We start from the raw sequence: 19,737 nt of genomic DNA on the forward strand, positions 1-19,737 counted from the left end.
TCAGGTGCAGACACTAAGTTTAGTTAGTCTACAAACCTGCAACACATTTGGATAAGGTTATAACAGAGAGAAGCTAAAGTTTGTGATGTTTATAAGAGGAAATATTGACTAAAAATAACACGGTTATGACAGACAAAAGCTACAATTTGTGATGTTTAAAAGAGGAAATATTGTCTAAAAATAACAAGAGCTGGTCTCGATAACCATTATTTCTCAGACGAACATGCGTTTTTAGAATTATAAAAAAAATGCTTTTTGTGGTATTACAAAAACTTAGATGAATTGAACAACAGCTTTAATAATGACAAGTATGTCAGTGTTTAAAAACTAGGATTGTCACTTCAATGATTCTCCAGCACAAAGTTTTACTGGATAGTTGCATGGATAGCATGCATCCAAATAATTTGGTTTGTTTAATATCCATGTATTATAAAGTGTGTTTTCTTTAATGACACTGTTAGAGCACATTGATTTATTAATCATCATTTATTAGATGTCAAACATATGGTAATTTTTAAATAAGTCTTAGAGAGGAAACCTGCTATATTTTTCTATTTGTAGCAAGGGATCTTTTATATGCACAATCCCACAGACAGGATAACACATACTTAGCACATAGCCTTTGATATACCAGTCATGGTGCCCACGCTTGAACGAGAAATAGCCCAATGAGACCACCGACATGAATCGACCCTGGACCGACCGCGCATCAGGCAAGCACTTCACCACTGGGCTACGTCCCGCCCCAATGTCGAGGACAGGTATTGGGTAGATCAGAGAGATAAATTACGTCCCGCCCCAATGTCGAGGACAGGTATTGGGTAGATCAGAGAGATAAATTACGTCCCGCCCCAATGTCGAGGACAGGTATTGGGTAGATCAGAGAGATAAATTACGTCCCGCCCCAATGTCGAAGACAGGTATTGGGTAGATCAGAGAGATAAATTACGTCCCGCCCCAATGTCGAGGACAGGTATTGGGTAGATCAGAGAGATAAATTACGTCCCGCCCCAATGTCGAGGACAGGTATTGGGTAGATCAGAGAGATAAATTACGTCCCGCCCCAATGTCGAGGACAGGTATTGGGTAGATCAGAGAGATAAATTACGTCCCGCCCCAATGTCGAGGACAGGTATTGGGTAGATCAGAGAGATAAATTACGTCCCGCCCCAATGTCGAGGACAGGTATTGGATAGATCAGAGAGATAAATTACGTCCCGCCCCAATGTCGAGGACAGGTATTGGGTAGATCAGAGAGATAAATTACGTCCCGCCCCAATGTCGAGGACAGGTATTGGGTAGATCAGAGAGATAAATTACGTCCCGCCCCAATGTCGAGGACAGGTATTGGGTAGATCAGAGAGATAAATTACGTCCCGCCCCAATGTCGAGGACAGGTATTGGGTAGATCAGAGAGATAAATTACGTCCCGCCCCAATGTCGAGGACAGGTATTGGGTAGATCAGAGAGGTACAAATTGATCATTTTAGGCCCTAAAATGGTGAACAATAAATACAAATTTAGACATTGCTTTTAACCATTTAAGGTTCCCTCAAATTCTTATACCTGTAACAATTTAAAAATTCTAAATATTTCCTTCCATTACCAATTATTAATGTAAACTAGTGTACCAATTATTCGAAAAATCATACTATGAAGCTAAGTCTAATAAAATCTGTCAAATTTAAACAATTTAAATTAAATACAAAAACACATGTTTCACTTATTAAATATCTGTAAAATAACTGCAGTACAAAACAAACAGCTTCAACAAGACTTCTAATCTAAACCTGTGCTTATAAAACTTTTGAGTCTAGACTCAAATCTTTGCCATGATATTAAAGTCTCATGTCATTATTAGAAACTGGAGTCAAGGTTTTATAAGCTGATATTGTCACTTAGTCTCACAGTTCACAAATGCCACACTAAAATATTCAGTAGTGTGTAGACATTTAGACGTAATAGAGCAAATGCTAGACTAAAATATTCAGCAGGTTCTAAACACTTAAAAATAATGCAGCAAAGATATTACAATAAATAATTAAGAATTAAATATCTATGAAATTTGCTTCACCCATGTATTTGATAAAGGGGAACTGTGTCCATTGATGGTGATCAATTCACACTCGACTACTGAACGACATCCCACCCCTTCTAAACAAGAACCATGACTTCACATCACCTTGAAAACAAATATATATGTTTTCAAGGTGATGTGAGGTCAAGGGTCTTGTTTACGTGCATTAATTTAATTTATCACAAAAGAAAGGCTTCTTTTTAATACAGTCAAACTATGTTAAGCAGTCATCTAAGGGAGTATAAAAAAAATTCTGTTAACTGTGAATAACATAACTGGTAGTTGACTGTTTAATACTTCGTAATTTTCATCTTGGGTAATAATAAATTATAAATTGGAGTCTTGTGATAGCTGGCTGCTTAATAAAGATGGCCGTTTGTGCAGGTTAGACTGTAGTAACTGTTTTTTTCTTGTGATGTGGGAACACAAATATTTATGCAAATGTCGTAATAACCTAATTTCAAGAATTTACACTTATTATTAGGAATATCTGTGTAGAATTTGGTTTCTCATCAACCAGAATCTCAAGTTCAATCGCACAAGAAGATATCTGGCAAATAACAAAATGGCAGATCTAACAGAATACATAAAACAAAAATTGCATAATAAAAAAAATCACCTGCAGAAACATGTTAATAAACTGTTTCTTTCTGCTAAATATAAAAATAAATATAAAAATAAGCAATCAATATACATCTGAGTCACATAAATCATATTAAATGAAGCAGTAGAAAGCAATGACAGCCACGTCCTTAAACTTAAGGTGCTGAACTGGACTGAAAGCTGGATCATAATTTAGTGCTGTTAAAAGTTAAAATCACAGTCGGTGTGAACATGGTGACCTCTGTCCACCACCTCGCAACAGTCTACATCTCATCATCACCCAGTCCAAAGTCTTCCTCAGGAAAGTCACCAACCTCCACAAACTGAGGTTTCACAAAAGCACCATATTTGTTAGGGCACTCAAAGTACTGCTTTCCATTAACACTGAAATAAAAATATATGTAATTTTTTTAATGATAGTGCTGTCAAACAGCAGTGGATTAATTTAATTTAAAGAAAATTCAATCAATAATAGGTCTGAAGGTGCCATTTTTTGTTATTACTTCAATACATAAATGAATATAACATCTTGTTTTACATTATATATAGTGAAACCCCTTAAAACCGGACCCTCTTTAAACTGGAATTCCCTTAAAAAACCCCACCAAAACAGACATTTTTCATAGTCACTTTTTAAAATTCAGTACAGAACACCACGCTGAACAAATACCCTTTAAAACCAGACTTTCTACTCCATGGATGTCCAGCTTAGAGGGGTTTTGCTGTATATCTATTTTATTTTCATGATTTAATACATCTAAGGAAAACTTCAAGCAGGCTGTTCTGGGCATACACCTTAGCTGTGTGTTTTGCTAAAACGTTACTTATAAATGACTACAAACAGGAACAGTCCCTCACATATTTTAACAGCAATGAAACTGACACATGTTGACCAAAATTGGTTATAGTCTGTTCCAATAAAGTGCACAAATCACCTGTTTACTGACATTTTTCTTTTAATTTTAAGAGTAAACACCACCTTGAACATCAATGAGCACCCAAACAAGTAAATGCTAAATTAGGTAGACTATCATTAAATAGATATTTACAAAATATTTACTTGTCAATTTAATATATAAGAAATAATCGACGAAAATCATTTTTATTCTATTTCCAACAGTACTTTAGTTACATCTACTTTAACAACACTACCTCTTAAAGGCCAGTCAGTTACCAAACATTTTATACTCATTCAAATTAAATTGGTTATATGTACCTTTTAAATAACACTGTCATGAAGGCCAGTCAATTACCAATATTATACTCATTCAAACTGAAATACAGTTATATACAGAATAATACATGAGTGGCTGTTAGATACCATTTATCGCACAAGTTATTTTAAAAAGTATATAACGAGCGAAAGCGAGTTTGATACGTTTTTAAACGCGTTATGAGATAAATGGTAACTAAAGAACATGAATGTATTATTCTATTTCTTACATATCCTCAAAAACCAGGTTTTAAGCAAATTTTAACATCTTTTTTGACTAAAAGTTATTTACAGCCATGGCATTTAAAACTGACACAGACTATACGTCACAGTCTAATCATTTCCATTGTGTTGGTTTTTTTATTGGACATATGGCATTGGTGACCTGGTCATCACCTAGGAGGTGCCTAGACATATGTCTTGAAATTGTTAATACACGTACATACTCATTCAAACTGAAATACAGTTATATGCACCTTAACAACACTGTCATGAAGGCTAGTGAATTACCAAACATTTCATACTCATTCAAATTGAAATACAGTTATATGCACCGTAACAACACTGTCATGAAGGCTAGTGAATTACCAAACATTTCATACTCATTCAAATTGAAATACAGTTATATGCACCTTAACAACACTGTCATGTAGGCTAGTGAATTACCAAACATTTCATACTCATTCAAACTGAAATACAGTTATATGCACCTTAACAACACTGTCATGAAGGCTAGTGAATTACCAAACATAATTTTCATACTCATTCAAGTTGAAGTACAGTTATATGCATCGTAACAACACTGTCATGAAGGCTAATGAATTACCAAACATAACTTTCATACTCATTCCAATTGAAATACAGTTATATGCACCTTAAAGGAAGTGACAATTAAGGCATTTGGCCTGGTATGCATATTCAACGATATATAATGCACATTATTGCTTAATATCAACAAGTATAATCGTATAGTTAATTAATAAAAACGGTTAAATATGACGGCTATTATATATAACGGGCGCAGCCATTTTGTACCATCTCAGTGAGTACGCCCTCTGGCGAGCTGGTGGTTACGTAATACTTAACGCGTAATGTCAGGAATGAGCCTTAGAACTAGAGAAACACAATCTACCTGGTTTTTGCGGGATGATAAATAGTCATACATTGCAATGTTCTGTAATAATACACATCCCAGTAAGCCAGCAATAAGTATATCCAGCACTATATGTATTATACAAAATAAAATACCATCGTCAAAGTGGCTACACAACAAGTTGAAATAATTAACAATGTTTGGTCCATGCATTAACCTATGCACTGAAATGCTACACAGAGTGTTTTCTTAGTTAATTGGTCTATGCTGTTAGTTGCTTCTACCTGTGACTCCTGATTGGCAGGTGTGTATTTGATTGGTAACCAGACGAGCCAATTAATTGACGCTGTCTAGACACAAAAATACATACCGGTATCGTGGAATATTACCTGTCGCCCCACTGTAAATAGTTCTGTAAAACTATTGATTAAGTAGACTTTTCCATCTAAAACCACAGAACTGACCAATTACGTAGTCCCAAAGAAAAGAAAATTATCACTTGGGTATCGTGGGTTGTCGTTTTTGCTCCAACGTAGCATATCAACAGGCCTAATAGTGTACATTTTTCCTTTGGATTATTTAACAGAGAAAAATACTATAACCCCATTTTGTTCTGTTAATGCAACTTGAAATATATTTAGTTAAATAGTTTATTATATTATTACGTCATTTATGCTGTTTTACAAGACAGATTGATCAAAGAGAAGCGCCTTGTCGAAAATTACTGCTTTTGCTTACACTGTATATACAGGAGATGGTCAGGAGCTGACGTCACTTCGCCCCAAGCTATTCCACTGGACGTCACAAAAACAAAACAAAATGGCTGCCCCCTGTTAGCAGGAATAATCATGTTTTTTTATTAACTCTAAAATTACGCGTTTTTCATTTGTTAAAGTGTCAGTATGTGTTGGTAGTCCGGGTATGCATCTTTCCAACACATAAGGCTTTTGTTTGAGTTGACCTTACCTTTAACAACACTGTCATGAAGGCTAGTGAATTACGAAACATATCATACTCATTCAAACTGAGATACAGTTATATGCACCTTAACAACACTGTCATGAAGGCTAGTGAATTACCAAACATTTCATACTCATTCAAACTGAGATACAGTTATATGCACCTTAACAACACTGTCATGAAGGTTAGTGAATTACCAAACATTTCATACTCATTCAAACTGAAATAGTTATATGCACCTTAACAACACTGTCATGAAGGCTAGTGAATTACCAAACATAATTTTCATACTCATTCAAGTTGAAAGACAGTTATATGCACCTTAACAACACTGTCATGAAGGCCAGTGAATTACCAAACATAATTTTCATATTCATTCAAGTCGAAATACAGTTATATGTAAATTAACTCTATTCCAGAAAAGGCCAGTCATTTACTCATTTAAACTGAAATACAGTTACATCACTTACTTGCAACTTTTTCTCAGTGCATAATTTTAAATTTTGTTTAACAATAATCGCCAAGACAGACTGCCATTATAATAATACAACACCATTTTGAGTGCTGCAATAAGACACACAAGATTTTGGAATCTTATTAAAAATAGGAAAGAAGAAAAAAAATGGAAAAAAATCCAATATTCAGCAAACAATTTTCTTTTTCTTTCTTCTATACTACATTGTAACTTACTAAAATCATTAGATATATTATGAAACAGCAGTTGCAAACTTCCACTATAAGCGTGATAACTCAGTCTTATGAAGCACTTTGATGTGGGTCTTATAATGGCTAACCTTAAATTCTGTTCACAAAAAATATTATAACAGAAGTACGAAAAATTAAATATAACAAAACATATAAATACTCAGCCAATAGCTCAGTGGTTTTTGATGTTTTAATTTATATACATGGCATGAATTCAAACTATAGATTTTTGAAATATAAAAAAAGGGCAACATTTTCATGAAGCTTTCAATATAATATTAGCAGGGTTAGCTCAGACACTCACCAACATCGCCAATTGTAAATTTTAGAAACAAGTGGCGAATATTATTTTAATTTGGTTAACATATTTAATGTAATTATTGATATTTTGTTGGAAAATAAAGTGGGCGTTTGCCATTTTTGAAGTTTAATAGATAATTTGGCAACATTTTCTGCTCGCCCAGAGCTAGCCATGATTAGAGTTTTAATTATTAGACTGAGTGGTTTTTAATTTCTATCTATTTTTTTGAAGAGCTGTATGAAACATAATACATAATGAGTGATTCATACACACCTGCCATCATTCTTCCCATGAGGCTCATCATACTGAACACCTATCCAGTGTCCAGGCTTGAAGTCTGTTAAACCTAGACATGAACCAGAAAACAAACATCATACACTATAGCAGATAACAAAACATGAAAGGAAACCCACTGTAGTCACACAGGCTACTCCCACCAAATAAAGCAGTAATGGATCTTTTACATGTATATAGTCCTGTGCAAGAAGGGTATTATGCAACACAAAAATTATCTCCCTTTGGAGCTCTCGAATTTACAGAAACTACATAAGGCCCTATACTTTTAAAGGCTGTCACTTCCGGAGAGGAAAGGACGCGTAGGCCTACAGTGAACAATAAAAACAAAAATAAAGTTTTACTCCCCATTGCAGTAATTGTGTTCTGTTATTGTTAACATAAGATATAATTTATAGAAAAACCAACAAACAAATATATTATGTGAAGAAAACTGTAGTAATAATTTATTGCAGTAATTATTAATATCCATGAATACAACTGTAACTGTCGAAAACTATAGTTGTCCCATCATTCTACAAAAATTTGTTTTGTAAATAATTTGTTTGTGTTTTTTGTTTTGCAAATAACTAAAACAAACAAAAAAACTATTTTTGCGTGCAATTTACAAATCAATCGGCTCAGGAATAAATAATTGTAGTAAATCTCATAGTATGAAAAAAAAAGGCATACCCTGTAGGATGAACTATAAGAAATGAGATACCTGTGCAGGGACAATTTCAATATATATTAATAAAATATTTTTACTTTACAGGAACCATACAAGAAGTTTGAACTTTTACAGCTACAAACCAGTTTTTATTAATAAATATTTTTACTTTACAGGGACTATGCAACAAGTTTAACAATCAGTTTATGTGGGAAAATAAAATGAAAAATAGAAAGAAATATCCTGGTGACTAGGACATCGCTGCAAAGGCCGGTCTATCAAATGAACGCTCGTAATTAATACCATCTGTATAATATGATATATACTAGAGAATAATATAGCTGTGATTGTCTTAAGTGTCAAAGATATAATCTATAAATTAAAAAACAAAATGTTATGTACATTTGCCTCTTCAGTGCAGTGAGGTGCGTCATTATTTTTAAGTTTTTCTTTTTCTTTTGTGTGTGTTTTTGTTTGTTTTTTCATTTTATATATAGTTTGGGTCATTTATATATAAAATATTACACATTTAATGCATAATTTTACTATAATATGTCAAATATATTAGAGTTGTAACATGATATGTTGCAACTTATTATTGTGCACCGTCCATGCATCCCCATGACCCATTATTTTATAACAGTGTAAAACCAAATGGACGATTCGAATCTATAAAGGTTTCTCTAGCCCCCAAAATTGTCCTCCAATAAATGGAGGGTCTATAAACTATGTGATATTGTGATATGTTGGTATTTAATCTGGTCACACAATGCCATGAATTAAGTCGACTTGAACATCCTGGGTAGCGACTGTTGTATATTTGAGCTATGTAGTGCTTGAACATCACAATAGAACTTGAATGTCATAATGAAGTATATTTTTATGGAGAGGAGTTGGGGCATACACAATCAAAGACTGGCAGACAGTACACACATAGCCACTTGGAATCCTAGGTCTGTCGCCAGCCTACAGTGTCTCATGTTGTCCGCGTTACCGATGTCTGCTAAATCTATAGACCTAACAAACTTTATTTATTTCATTTTCCCCTTCAACTCATAGCCTCAACCCATGTTCTTAAAAAATTAAATGTACTTTTTTCTTGGAAATAAAATTAACTTACCAACATATTTAACGACTCCCCTTTTAGTTGGCTGTTCAACAATCCGCACTTCACATCTATGTAAAGAAAAATTAAAATCACAGTATTTATTGGTATTATGTAAATATGGCTTGGTCTTTATTTTTTAAATACAAATGTTAATTTAATAACACCTAAAAACATTGTCAAATCAACAGCTCCATGTACATGTGTGTGGCATCACCATGATATTATTTGTGATACATTTTAAAGTAAAAGAAGAAACACATCTATTTTACTTTTTTTTTCTTTTTTCTTCTTTTGACATGGTCAGTCTGAGCTGAGGATTATAAGTGTACCTTTAAAAAAACCCCAGTAAAACAGGGCTCACCCTGGATCAAAAATACCTGTAGCCAAAATATTAGCCAAATGGAATTTTTATTAGCCATATTGAAAATGCTTTAACCAAATTTGTTTTACGCAGTACTGTATAGAGTATTTATATATGAATATGAAAATGTATCTTTTTCAGCTAATTGTGTACAAACTGGAATAAATAGGAATAACAAAACCTCAATGGGGGTAGGGGCAGTTAATATATTACTTCGATTTTTCAGCGGGGGTGGGGTTGGGATGGGGTTATGCAATATCTTCAGAGTTTGAAGCCAGTACCCCATACACCCACCCCCACTTCTAAGGCCTATGGTATTAAATTAACAAACATACAGAAATATGGGGGTGGGTTGGATGTTTCTTTCTTCCTTTTTTCCAAATAAAGATTTGAGAGCTTTTTTTTATATATAGAGCTCATTATTTCTTTAAATAGCAATCTTTATGTTAGTTTGAAGTGACCCATCAATTCCCCACCCCAAACAATTTCATAATTTGTGCCATGTTGTTGCGGTTGATTTCAGCGTCGTGTTAAATGTTTGTTGTGATTTCTGCTTACAAAATACCCCGGCTAAGAATGCCGACTTCATAGTATACTCCATTTATTTAAAAAAAAAAAAAAAAAAAAAAAAAAAACATTATTAATAAAATAAACATTTACGGTCTTTTTAAAATCCGTATAACTTATTAAATGTCATCTCACAGTGTTACAAATTTATATCTAAAATTATCTAACAAATATGATTATTGTAAACTAATTTTATTCAGTGTACATTTAACTGCAATTTGTATAATTTAAATACTGCATGTTCATTTCCGGCGATCGCGATTTGCATGCGTGCTCTCGACCATGGGTACGAAATTAACAAAGACAAAGGAATAAACACAAACTGCAGTTAGGTATTCATTGATGCAAATAACTATTGTTTTTCTACAAATTTACATCAAGATTTACTTTTGCGTAATCGTATTGTTTAATGTCCGCAACGATGTCTCTTGACACTTGGGTGTCAGCTGACTGAGGCGTGACGTATATTCCACCGAGAGCTGTCCTCAGTTCAGCCAACGAACGTCTATTTGATTGGTGTTCGTCGTGTCCATTTGGTTTAACGTGAAGTGCACAAACCAGTCTAATGAACGTTTTGTTTTCGCTCGGTCTGGCTGAACTCGGACCTTGAGATAGCCTGCATGTCTTTTGGCCCTTAACTGGCATGTGTATTCAAATTGACACGCATTGTCGGTCTGTTTTTATTAGCCTACTTTGGTTCAAAGATTTTACAACATAAAAATAACAAGTTACAGATCTTCCAGACATTGCTGTCATACATGTTGAATGCATGCCGTTAAAATTAATAACCGTGATTATTAAAATAAGCAAACATTATAAGGCCTACGCTGTATTCTGCATGACACCGTTTCTCGGTACCGGTCACGAGATCTCTATTACGCTAATTGCATATTTGGTAGTATTATTATGTTTGAGGTGTCGGATAGATTATGTAACCGTTTGTTCACATCAGAAGACAGAAAATGGCATAGCCAACATTTTAGCCACTTGCAAATTTTATTAGCCATTTTTTGTAAAAATTAGCCAATGGCTAATTTGGCTACCGACAGCGCGAGCCCTGGTAAAAGAAGAAGAAAAAAGAAAAAATTCAATCTTGTCGATTATGTCACTGTATATCTTCACCTACAAGTCCTGTTTTTGTTTCATTAAAATATAATTTAACAGCTCAGAATTACAACTTATATATGTATAAACAAAAACACAAAAATATAGCTGTTTTGGAAAATAATGTTATTTTTACAGAGAAACTGTGTTACATGGCTTCTAAAATATGGTATCCTGACACCTGTAGCAAGTATTTTTCACATTATTGTAGGGCCAGTAAATGTTTGTTCCATCTGCCCCCCCCCCCCCCCCCCCCCAATCTATCACCAATCCCCAGCAGAAATGTCACCATTTTATTCACCAATGTCATGTTAAAATCTATTCATCAATATACCATCTAAAAATTAATCTATTTACCAATTTAATTTTATTCACATCTAAGCTGATTACACTGGTACTCAATGATTTGCTATTCTAAGTAGGCATAATGCAAATGGAAACCAGTCAATTAAGTACAGCAAATTAGTTTCCATTGCTAATAATGTGAACATTTGTAATGAATGTATCAATCTTCTTGGGCAGTACATACAAAAAGTGTAATACTATAAAATTACTTTAAAAAAAAAAAAATAATAATAATAAATGTGTATATTAGCAAGACTCAGTTTTGCAGACTATAACATTTTTTAAAAGTACACTAAATAATATATATATATATTAATTTATCTGAAATAATTAATGGTATTTGTACTTGTAAATAAACATATTACAAATTACGTTAATAATTATTAATAGTGATTATAGAGTGCTTTGGACATATTGGGGGAGTGGGTGTTTACATTCTATTATTTTTGGTACAAATTTACAGAACATACAGAAGTAGGGCTAGTAGATTTTTAACCATGGCTAGTGGATTTTGAAAATCACTGATATCATGGCTAGAGGATTTTTTGGAAATTCTAGAAACCCTGGTGTAAACTACATGTTACTTCCACTGTATGAGCGTAGGATATAAAATTATTTTCAAATGAAAATATCTAACTAATTATAATCAACAAATACAGATTGTAAACTATATGTGACCTTTTCTGAAGGTTCAAATTATAAGAGCTTGAAATTAGAGATTCAAATTATAACTAATGTTTCATCTCTTTTTTTTACCAAACACCAATGTGGTCTCTACATCAATACCTGTCTCCAACTTTGATACTTTCAGTCTTCTGTCTTTCTTCTTCCTCTCTCTTTTTCCTTTGTGCTTCTCTAATAGCTAGTTCTTCTTCATTAAATCTACCTATTTTGTTCCGCTCTTTAAAAGCTCGAACTGAATCTGATAAAAAAAAGTATACATGTATATATTTATCCTAACAGCTTGGTCTTTTTCCACTGTATATTATTACATTGTTAATTATGACATAGAAAATACAGTTTTGTAAAATGGTATTTATGCAAGCAAATTTAGATTAGTTTTTGGACATGATAAAAAACAAATATAAAAAAACCTTGATTGAAAAACTAAAACTAATATTTGGTATTAAAGAAAGGTATTTTGTGGCAGCAGCAGTATCAATTAAATCAGAGTTGGCAGTGGTTGAAGACATTAAACATTTTCATAATACACTCATTTAAAAAATTAGAGTATTTGTTTTTGTTAAAACAGACTTCCTCCTGTACATTAATTAAAGGTAAGAAAACATATATTAAAGGTAAAATTAGTGAAATTTAAATTTAGTACCTGTTCTTTTATCATACTGTTCTTGTGAGATTTCAAATTTTTCCACTTTTGACACGTCCTCAAATTCACCTTTGTGTAGGCCACTGTTCTCAATCTGCAGAAGTGATAATAAGGCATACAGTTTAACACAGCTGTGATACAACAAAATCAAACCAAAAATATTTATCATTCTATCATCTGGTGACCATTTTAACACTAAATAGCTAGTCTGAAATGATTAAAATGTTGTTAAACAAACATTTCTTTTCCTTTGCAATTTTAAGTCAACAGTAGTTATTGCTGAGCTCTCAAGTTGGAACTTTCGCAAGGAGTGAGATTTTGTCTGGTCGGAGTCCGACATCGTGAATCCGAATAAACCGGCGCGGGAAATAAACGTGCTAACAATTGGTCACTGTTCGAGATTCTGACCAATAAACAATGTGGACACCTATTATATGATTTTAATGCCTTACGATGCTTAACCGGGGTGGCCGGCAGTCACAGGCTTGTTTGTCGGTCATTGAGACCGAATGAACAACAAAATATATATATGTATAACGTTTTTTTTTTTTGCTATAATGTTTAAAATGTGTGAACAAATCATGTACTGGCGTGAGAGCGTGACACAACGTTCAAATGCGCGAGTCTCACGCCGAATGTGTGAGACTTGACAGCACTGTTATTGGATCAGGTGTATGTGCAGGATGGGGTTTTCAGGGGTCAAAACCTACCCCTGCTCAAGCAAATTGCCTTTGTTTTCAATGTACACATGTAGTTTCCAGGGAAGCATGACTCGAACCCTCCCTATAAATTTCACTTACCTGTCTAGACCCACTCATTCCTGGACACGCACCTACTGATTTCACATTCATATATACTGTAATGGCAGGTCTGGTGTAAAAGAAAAAGCATACTGCCTCCATATTGGCTACAGATACTGCTAAGCAGCAACAGATTTTTAATAAGCAGTTTTTCATAAATAGAACATACCATTCATATACCCGGTAATACTGGTTGAAATTGGAAATAATCTAATAGATATCCTATGACTTCTTAGGGGCCAAATACACTAAACTCTTGCAACATTGTGATCTTATAGTGCCATGCTAAAATGCTTGCAAGGACAATGTGATGATCGCTGCTTAAGACAGCTTTGTGAATTAGGTGCCTGATAAGACTTTACCACTGAGCTACAATGTATATTCTGCTCCCCAAGAACACACAGTGATGGAACAGCTCAAACTAGTCACACACATTAAACAGAAAGACAAAATATAAAATCTTACGTGTACTGTCATATCGTTTTCAACTGGATAAGATCCCAAGAGAGCGTCATCATTGTCAAGAGCACAGATCATCTTCCTGTCTTTGTTATAAACTATCAACTTCATGGTGCTAGATGATGCTCCAGATAGCAATTCAATCTTTCCCTGAAACCAAAGAGAAAAATGCCATAGAAAAGAAACACTGCAAAAAGCACTCTTGAAAGTAACTTCTAAATGCTGACAAAAAGAAAGAAATTAAAAAACCTCTCACAATAGGGTACTCTAATTTTTGTATAAACTTTGGATGTTTGACAATCCAATACGTATATCAGCATTAAAAGAACTTAATGTATTCAATAAATAACTATTGTCAGCCACTTCCATTTAAGGTATAAATATAATATATAAAATTAACTAAGTAGATTGTTGTCCCATCTTTGTTTTGTTTAATAACACCACTAGAGCACATTGAATTATTAATTATCGGTTACTGAAGGTCAAACAGTTGGTAATTTTGACATATATAGTCTTAAAGGAAACCTGCTACATTTTCCCATTACTAGCATGGGATCTTTTGTATGCACCATATCAGACAGGATAGCACATACCATGACTTTTGATACACCAGTCATGGTGCAATGGATGGAGCAAGAAATAGCTCAATGGGCCCACTGACGGGAATCAATCCTTGATTGACAGTGCACCAAATGAGCACTCACCACCACCTTGGCGTGCAAGATTAAGTGGCAACAGCAATATCATTTCACTGTTAATTAAGGTCAGAGTTATTAACACCCCCACAAAAAAACAAAAACCTTCCAACTAAATGCAGAAACTAGTCAAATAATTAGCAAATTTAAAACAATCAAGGTATTTTATACAATGTGATTATTTCTATTATTAGCTTAGACTAAAGTTTGCCTGCACAACCATTATTTGTCAAAGGTATCTGCGTTTTTAAATATGAAAAATGCATTTTGTGATAATAGAAACATCAGGATGACCACAAACACTTTTCGGATGTATGGAAATGGGTATACTAAACAATAAAATTTTAGTAATGTCTGATTTCATTTGACAGAATAGTGAAACATATGCCCTAGTGTTTAAAAACTAGGGTCTGTTACATTAAGTTTGGTAATGGTTCTCAAGTCACCAAAATGGAAATACTACAGTTTCACCATTCATCTCATCATCATGAATCCATGTTTGTAATATCCCCCCCCCCCCCCCCAAAAAAGAGAAGTTTTTGTCTCTGTTTGTGGCATTTAAAGAAAAAAAAGTATGGTAATAGACCAATGTAATATATGTATCTGTTTCAATCCCATTTTATTTACTTGAACAAGGGAAACAACTCCCATTATTCCGACATTTTTAACCATTACTCCTAAAATCACAGAAATGCTACGGTGTCACATACAAGTATATATCTAATATTTTAATACCACTCACCAGTTAGTAATATTGCTATGCATATTTACTTTGATAAAGTGATTAAAACTAAATTAATTTGAGTTGATCTAGGCTTATATAAAATAATTAGAGAAATTGAATTAGTGCTCATATGATAAGGATGGGAACTGACTATTAAGAACACAAGCACTTGTTTTAATTGGTAGTTTAGATGTCAGTATAATTTGTTTTAATTACTGAGAATATATTTTTACAGTGATGCCTGTCTAAACCGGACCCTGAACAACCTAGAATCTTGTCAAAACTGGCCAAATTTCATTGTTCCAAATTTTCTCACTTCTTAAACCTAACCCTCTATTCTAAACATCGGATTTTGTCTAAATCGAATAAATATTAGATCCCTAAGATGAGGTTTCACTGTATTACAAACAAAACGTCTGTCAATGTTTAACTTGGGGAAATACAATTTATATGAAATTGGCCGATCTTAACAGCAGTCTTGATAGACCAGGTCTGTTTTTGAATATTAAACAATCTGAAACTCAGTTTTACATATCCAGCATATCATTTAGCACTCTGTAAACATAACATGACACCAGTCCACTGTTTTATTGTACATACAAAATAATATTACAGATTAACACAATAATAATAATAATAATATTATTAATAATAATAAAACCCAAAACAAAACAAAATAACAAATATCAAGTTTAGTAGGATAAGAAAACATGATTTCGAACTCCATGAGCAGATGACATTCTTAATCATTGGCAAGTATTGCTGTTTATTTATAATACTGACCAATGTTTTTACAAATTGCACACAAAAAATAAAATAAAAATTTATTTCTTTTGAAAGCACAATCATTTATCTTGTTTTTGTGAAACCAAACTGAAGTAACTGACAAAAATACTTAAAATGGAGACGGGTACAAAGTACGACAGACAAGTTCCACACCACCCCTTTTGCTTTATACACAATACATACAACTGTATCATTTTTTTTCTGATTTATATTTGATAAATGGTACAATTTTTTAAACTTATAAAAAAGGCTCTCAATGGAAAATTTGGTTTCTGGTTGGAGACGTATGGGTGTTTTTCAGGTGTCACCTGAACACAATTGAGTCATGGGCTTAATGTTGTATATTTTTAAGGATGATTTGTAACACTTCAGGTTTGAAAACAGCAGGTGTGTGATAAATTACTCTCCTCATAAGCTCCAGGCGAGTGATTTGTATTACATTCGCAAAATCTTGAGTAAAGCTTGCACATATTGACAAAATATCAAAAAGAAGTTTTCAATAGAAACAATGAATAATCACTGAATCAATATAATGATATTCAACCACTGAGGTTACCTGGGAATATATGGAACTAACAATTATTTGAAGGGGTGTGGAGTTAACCTATGTGTACATGTATACAAAATGGAGCCCATATCTCAATGTATATATGTTTTTAAATTTGAATGTCACATTTTATCTCCTTACAAATGACCTCACCATTTAAAGGGAGCTATCACTCTTGCTCCCTGTCACTCCCCTGAGATTATTTTAAAACAAGTAATTTTTAGCTCCCCTTAGCATGTAAATTTATGGTATAAAGATTGTAATATCTTACATGGATCCCCATTATCTAAGTTAGAAAACAATTAATCACTCCCATAAATTTTTGGCAGCAAAATCTAACCTAAAATTGATTTGAAACCGCAATTTAATGCTGTTGTAAAACCAAGAGAAAAAAGTCTCCACTCGGGACTCCTCAGCCAATATAAAATATCATAAAATACATAATTGGACGAGTTTTTCTGAATGATTCCATTCTGTATAATTTGACTTATTCTAGTACGAAAGCATTAAAAAAGTGCTGCATGGCACAAACTCAATGCTTAGTAAGAAATGATTCCTTGACAACAGTCTTGCTCAGGCCTAAAGTTTTCACCAGCCATTTTTCGTTAAATAATTAAAAACTATTTTGACTGGTTCATGCAGTGGTCATTCGACAACAGTATCACAGCATGGGAGTTAAAGAAAAAAAAACACACCTGCAACTGGAAGTTGGACGGCAGTGAATATTTATTTCAATGTCAACAAACACATTTTTTTTTTTTTTATAAGTTGCCTTAGAAACTGCAAAGGTGGCAAATATAAAACAGACTACTGTTTCTTGGGGTTTTGTTTTGACGTAATCTTGACGTTACAAGGCTGTACCCTGTTCCAGAAAAAATATTAAGTTTTTTTTTTTTTTTTTTTGGTTAATAATTCTAGTTTGGCTTAAAATAAATATCTGACATCCAATAGCCGATGATTAATGAATCAATGTGCTCTAGTGGTGTCATTACACAAAACAAACTATTTTTTTGTGATTGTCAGGCACTTGTTGTTTTGAGACGGCCCCTGGAAGACGGAATGGCTGAGTGGGCGACGTGACGCAACGTCACGATATAGGTCGATGAACTTAGAATTCTGCTGTCCGGAGTTTGCCGAAGCTTAGCTGAATGTGGGTGCTGTTTCTGTAGTGTGTGTATTAGTGATTAATATCTGAATTTTTTTTAATCAAGTAACTCGAAAATGGACGATGTAAATGCATTTGATGTCAAACAGGATTGTTGTGGTATTAGAGCGAAAATCTTTGACAACTTTTTGGTTGTCGGCAATTGCCAAAAAAATACATAGCTTGGTCTCCGACTGTAATGAGAGCGTATTTATGTCCAAATGTCCGTCTAGGTCTCTTACAGTCAAGAGTACTCGGACTAAATTCAAATGTTTCCTAAAATCTTCTTGTGTGTTTTATGCTCTTGCTTGTCTGGCCTAAAATGAAAGTTACAACATGATTTAATTGTTTGTTTCATTTTCCTGTTATATTTGTAAATTTGTAATGTTACAAATTATATAAAAATTCCAGTTATAATTGATCAGGAATTTGGGCTAGTGCTTTCTCCTGGTGGCCAAACCCACTAGCCCTGTGGCTAGTGACCTTTCAAAACATTTGTCATATATTCGGTCTTGTTTAATGCATGTTTTGTGTGTGTGTGTGAATAGCTATATATAAATTACTGTGTGCAACCGAATTGCAAATACATGTACTGTTGGTGATGCGAAAGTCTTTCAGCTCAATAAATACATACATAAACATTTGATTTGTCCCATAGTATGGTTTCACATTACGTAGACATATATACCAATAAATAAACAGTTTAGTAAATTTGTATGAGTATTAGTAAATTTTATCACCAATTATTTATATATCCTTTGTAGAAATAATATATATAATTTGATTATTAATATGTAGCAACACTATAAGAAGTTTTCACTTTTCGACATTTCACATACACAATTTTGGCAGACGGGTCACGTTTGACAGGGAGCTAAAAATACAGGGAGTGACTAAACATTGAAATTGTGAGGATAGTTTGATGAGATAAAAAGTATTTAAAAAAAATGCTTGCTCTATGCTGTAAAATGTCTGTTAACATTGTCATTGGTTCTCGAGGAAGTGGATAGATAAACGTTTATTTTAAAAGTGGGGTGGGAATATTGACGGATATAATTCTAAAGGTAGCATTCTAAACAGGTTTTCGGCCCTTAGTAACGCGATGATACTCATACTATGATACTGTACCGTACCTTCAATTGCGCAATGGTTAAATCTTTTTCAAAACGTCTTTCTGTGCCAAACATATTTGCTACACTCGTTATGGTGAGAGTAACATATTTTGGAGTAATGACTTGAATATTAGCAGACATCGTGTCAATGTTTGGTCAAAAAAAACCCCAATGTCAATTCTAACACTAAAACAAGTTTTGTTCTTGCAAATCAGACAAACAACCATAAACATGCGCCAAATGTAGACTGTTTCTCTAAACCAGAAAAGTAGAGATCCCGTCTATTTTCTTCTGTGCTGTACACTCTCCGAATCATAGTCACTTCGTACCCAAGTCATATCGTACCATCTATTTCGTACCATGCTGCCTGGTCATTTCGTACCTTGGTCATTTCGTACCATTGCAAAAAGTCATTTCGTACCCAAGGCATTTCGTACCCTAGTCATTTCGTACAATTGTGAAAAGTCATTTCGTACCCCAGTCATTTCGTACCCTAGTCATTTCATTCCAGTATATAGAAAACGAATTGACTTTTCAGTTATGGTACGAAAATGAATTGACTATAGCATAAAAGCAGTGGTTTTGTTTTAAAACTTTATTTTGACCGTTTGCAAACCAGAAGACGCTATTGTGCAGAATATCGTTATTGATACCCATAAAATACCTGTCAACCGTTATTTCCATTTTACCTGACAAGAGCCGTATATGATATTTACTACTAACTGCCAACTTCGATTTTGTGTGAAATGGCTCCAGATAATTA

The 19,737-nt window shown here is 33.6% G+C and overlaps 1 protein-coding gene across 1 annotated transcript; it reads right to left on the reverse strand.

Annotated features, from left to right (window-relative positions):
- Positions 1–735: 735 nt before the first annotated feature.
- Positions 736–19,225, reverse strand: LOC121371670 (tubulin-folding cofactor B-like). The gene is made up of 7 exons (XM_041497733.1): positions 18,996–19,225; positions 13,973–14,116; positions 12,708–12,801; positions 12,167–12,302; positions 9,016–9,071; positions 7,226–7,298; positions 736–3,064 (listed from the first exon to the last, which is right to left on the reverse strand). The coding sequence occupies exons 1-7, from the start codon at positions 19,113–19,115 to the stop codon at positions 2,944–2,946; spliced, it is 744 nt and encodes a 247-aa protein (XP_041353667.1). The 5' UTR covers positions 19,116–19,225; the 3' UTR covers positions 736–2,943.
- Between the last annotated feature and the right edge of the window lie 512 nt (positions 19,226–19,737).

The sequence above is a fragment of the Gigantopelta aegis genome, chromosome 4, assembly GCF_016097555.1.
Source record: "Gigantopelta aegis isolate Gae_Host chromosome 4, Gae_host_genome, whole genome shotgun sequence".
NCBI lineage: Eukaryota > Metazoa > Mollusca > Gastropoda > Neomphalida > Peltospiridae > Gigantopelta > Gigantopelta aegis.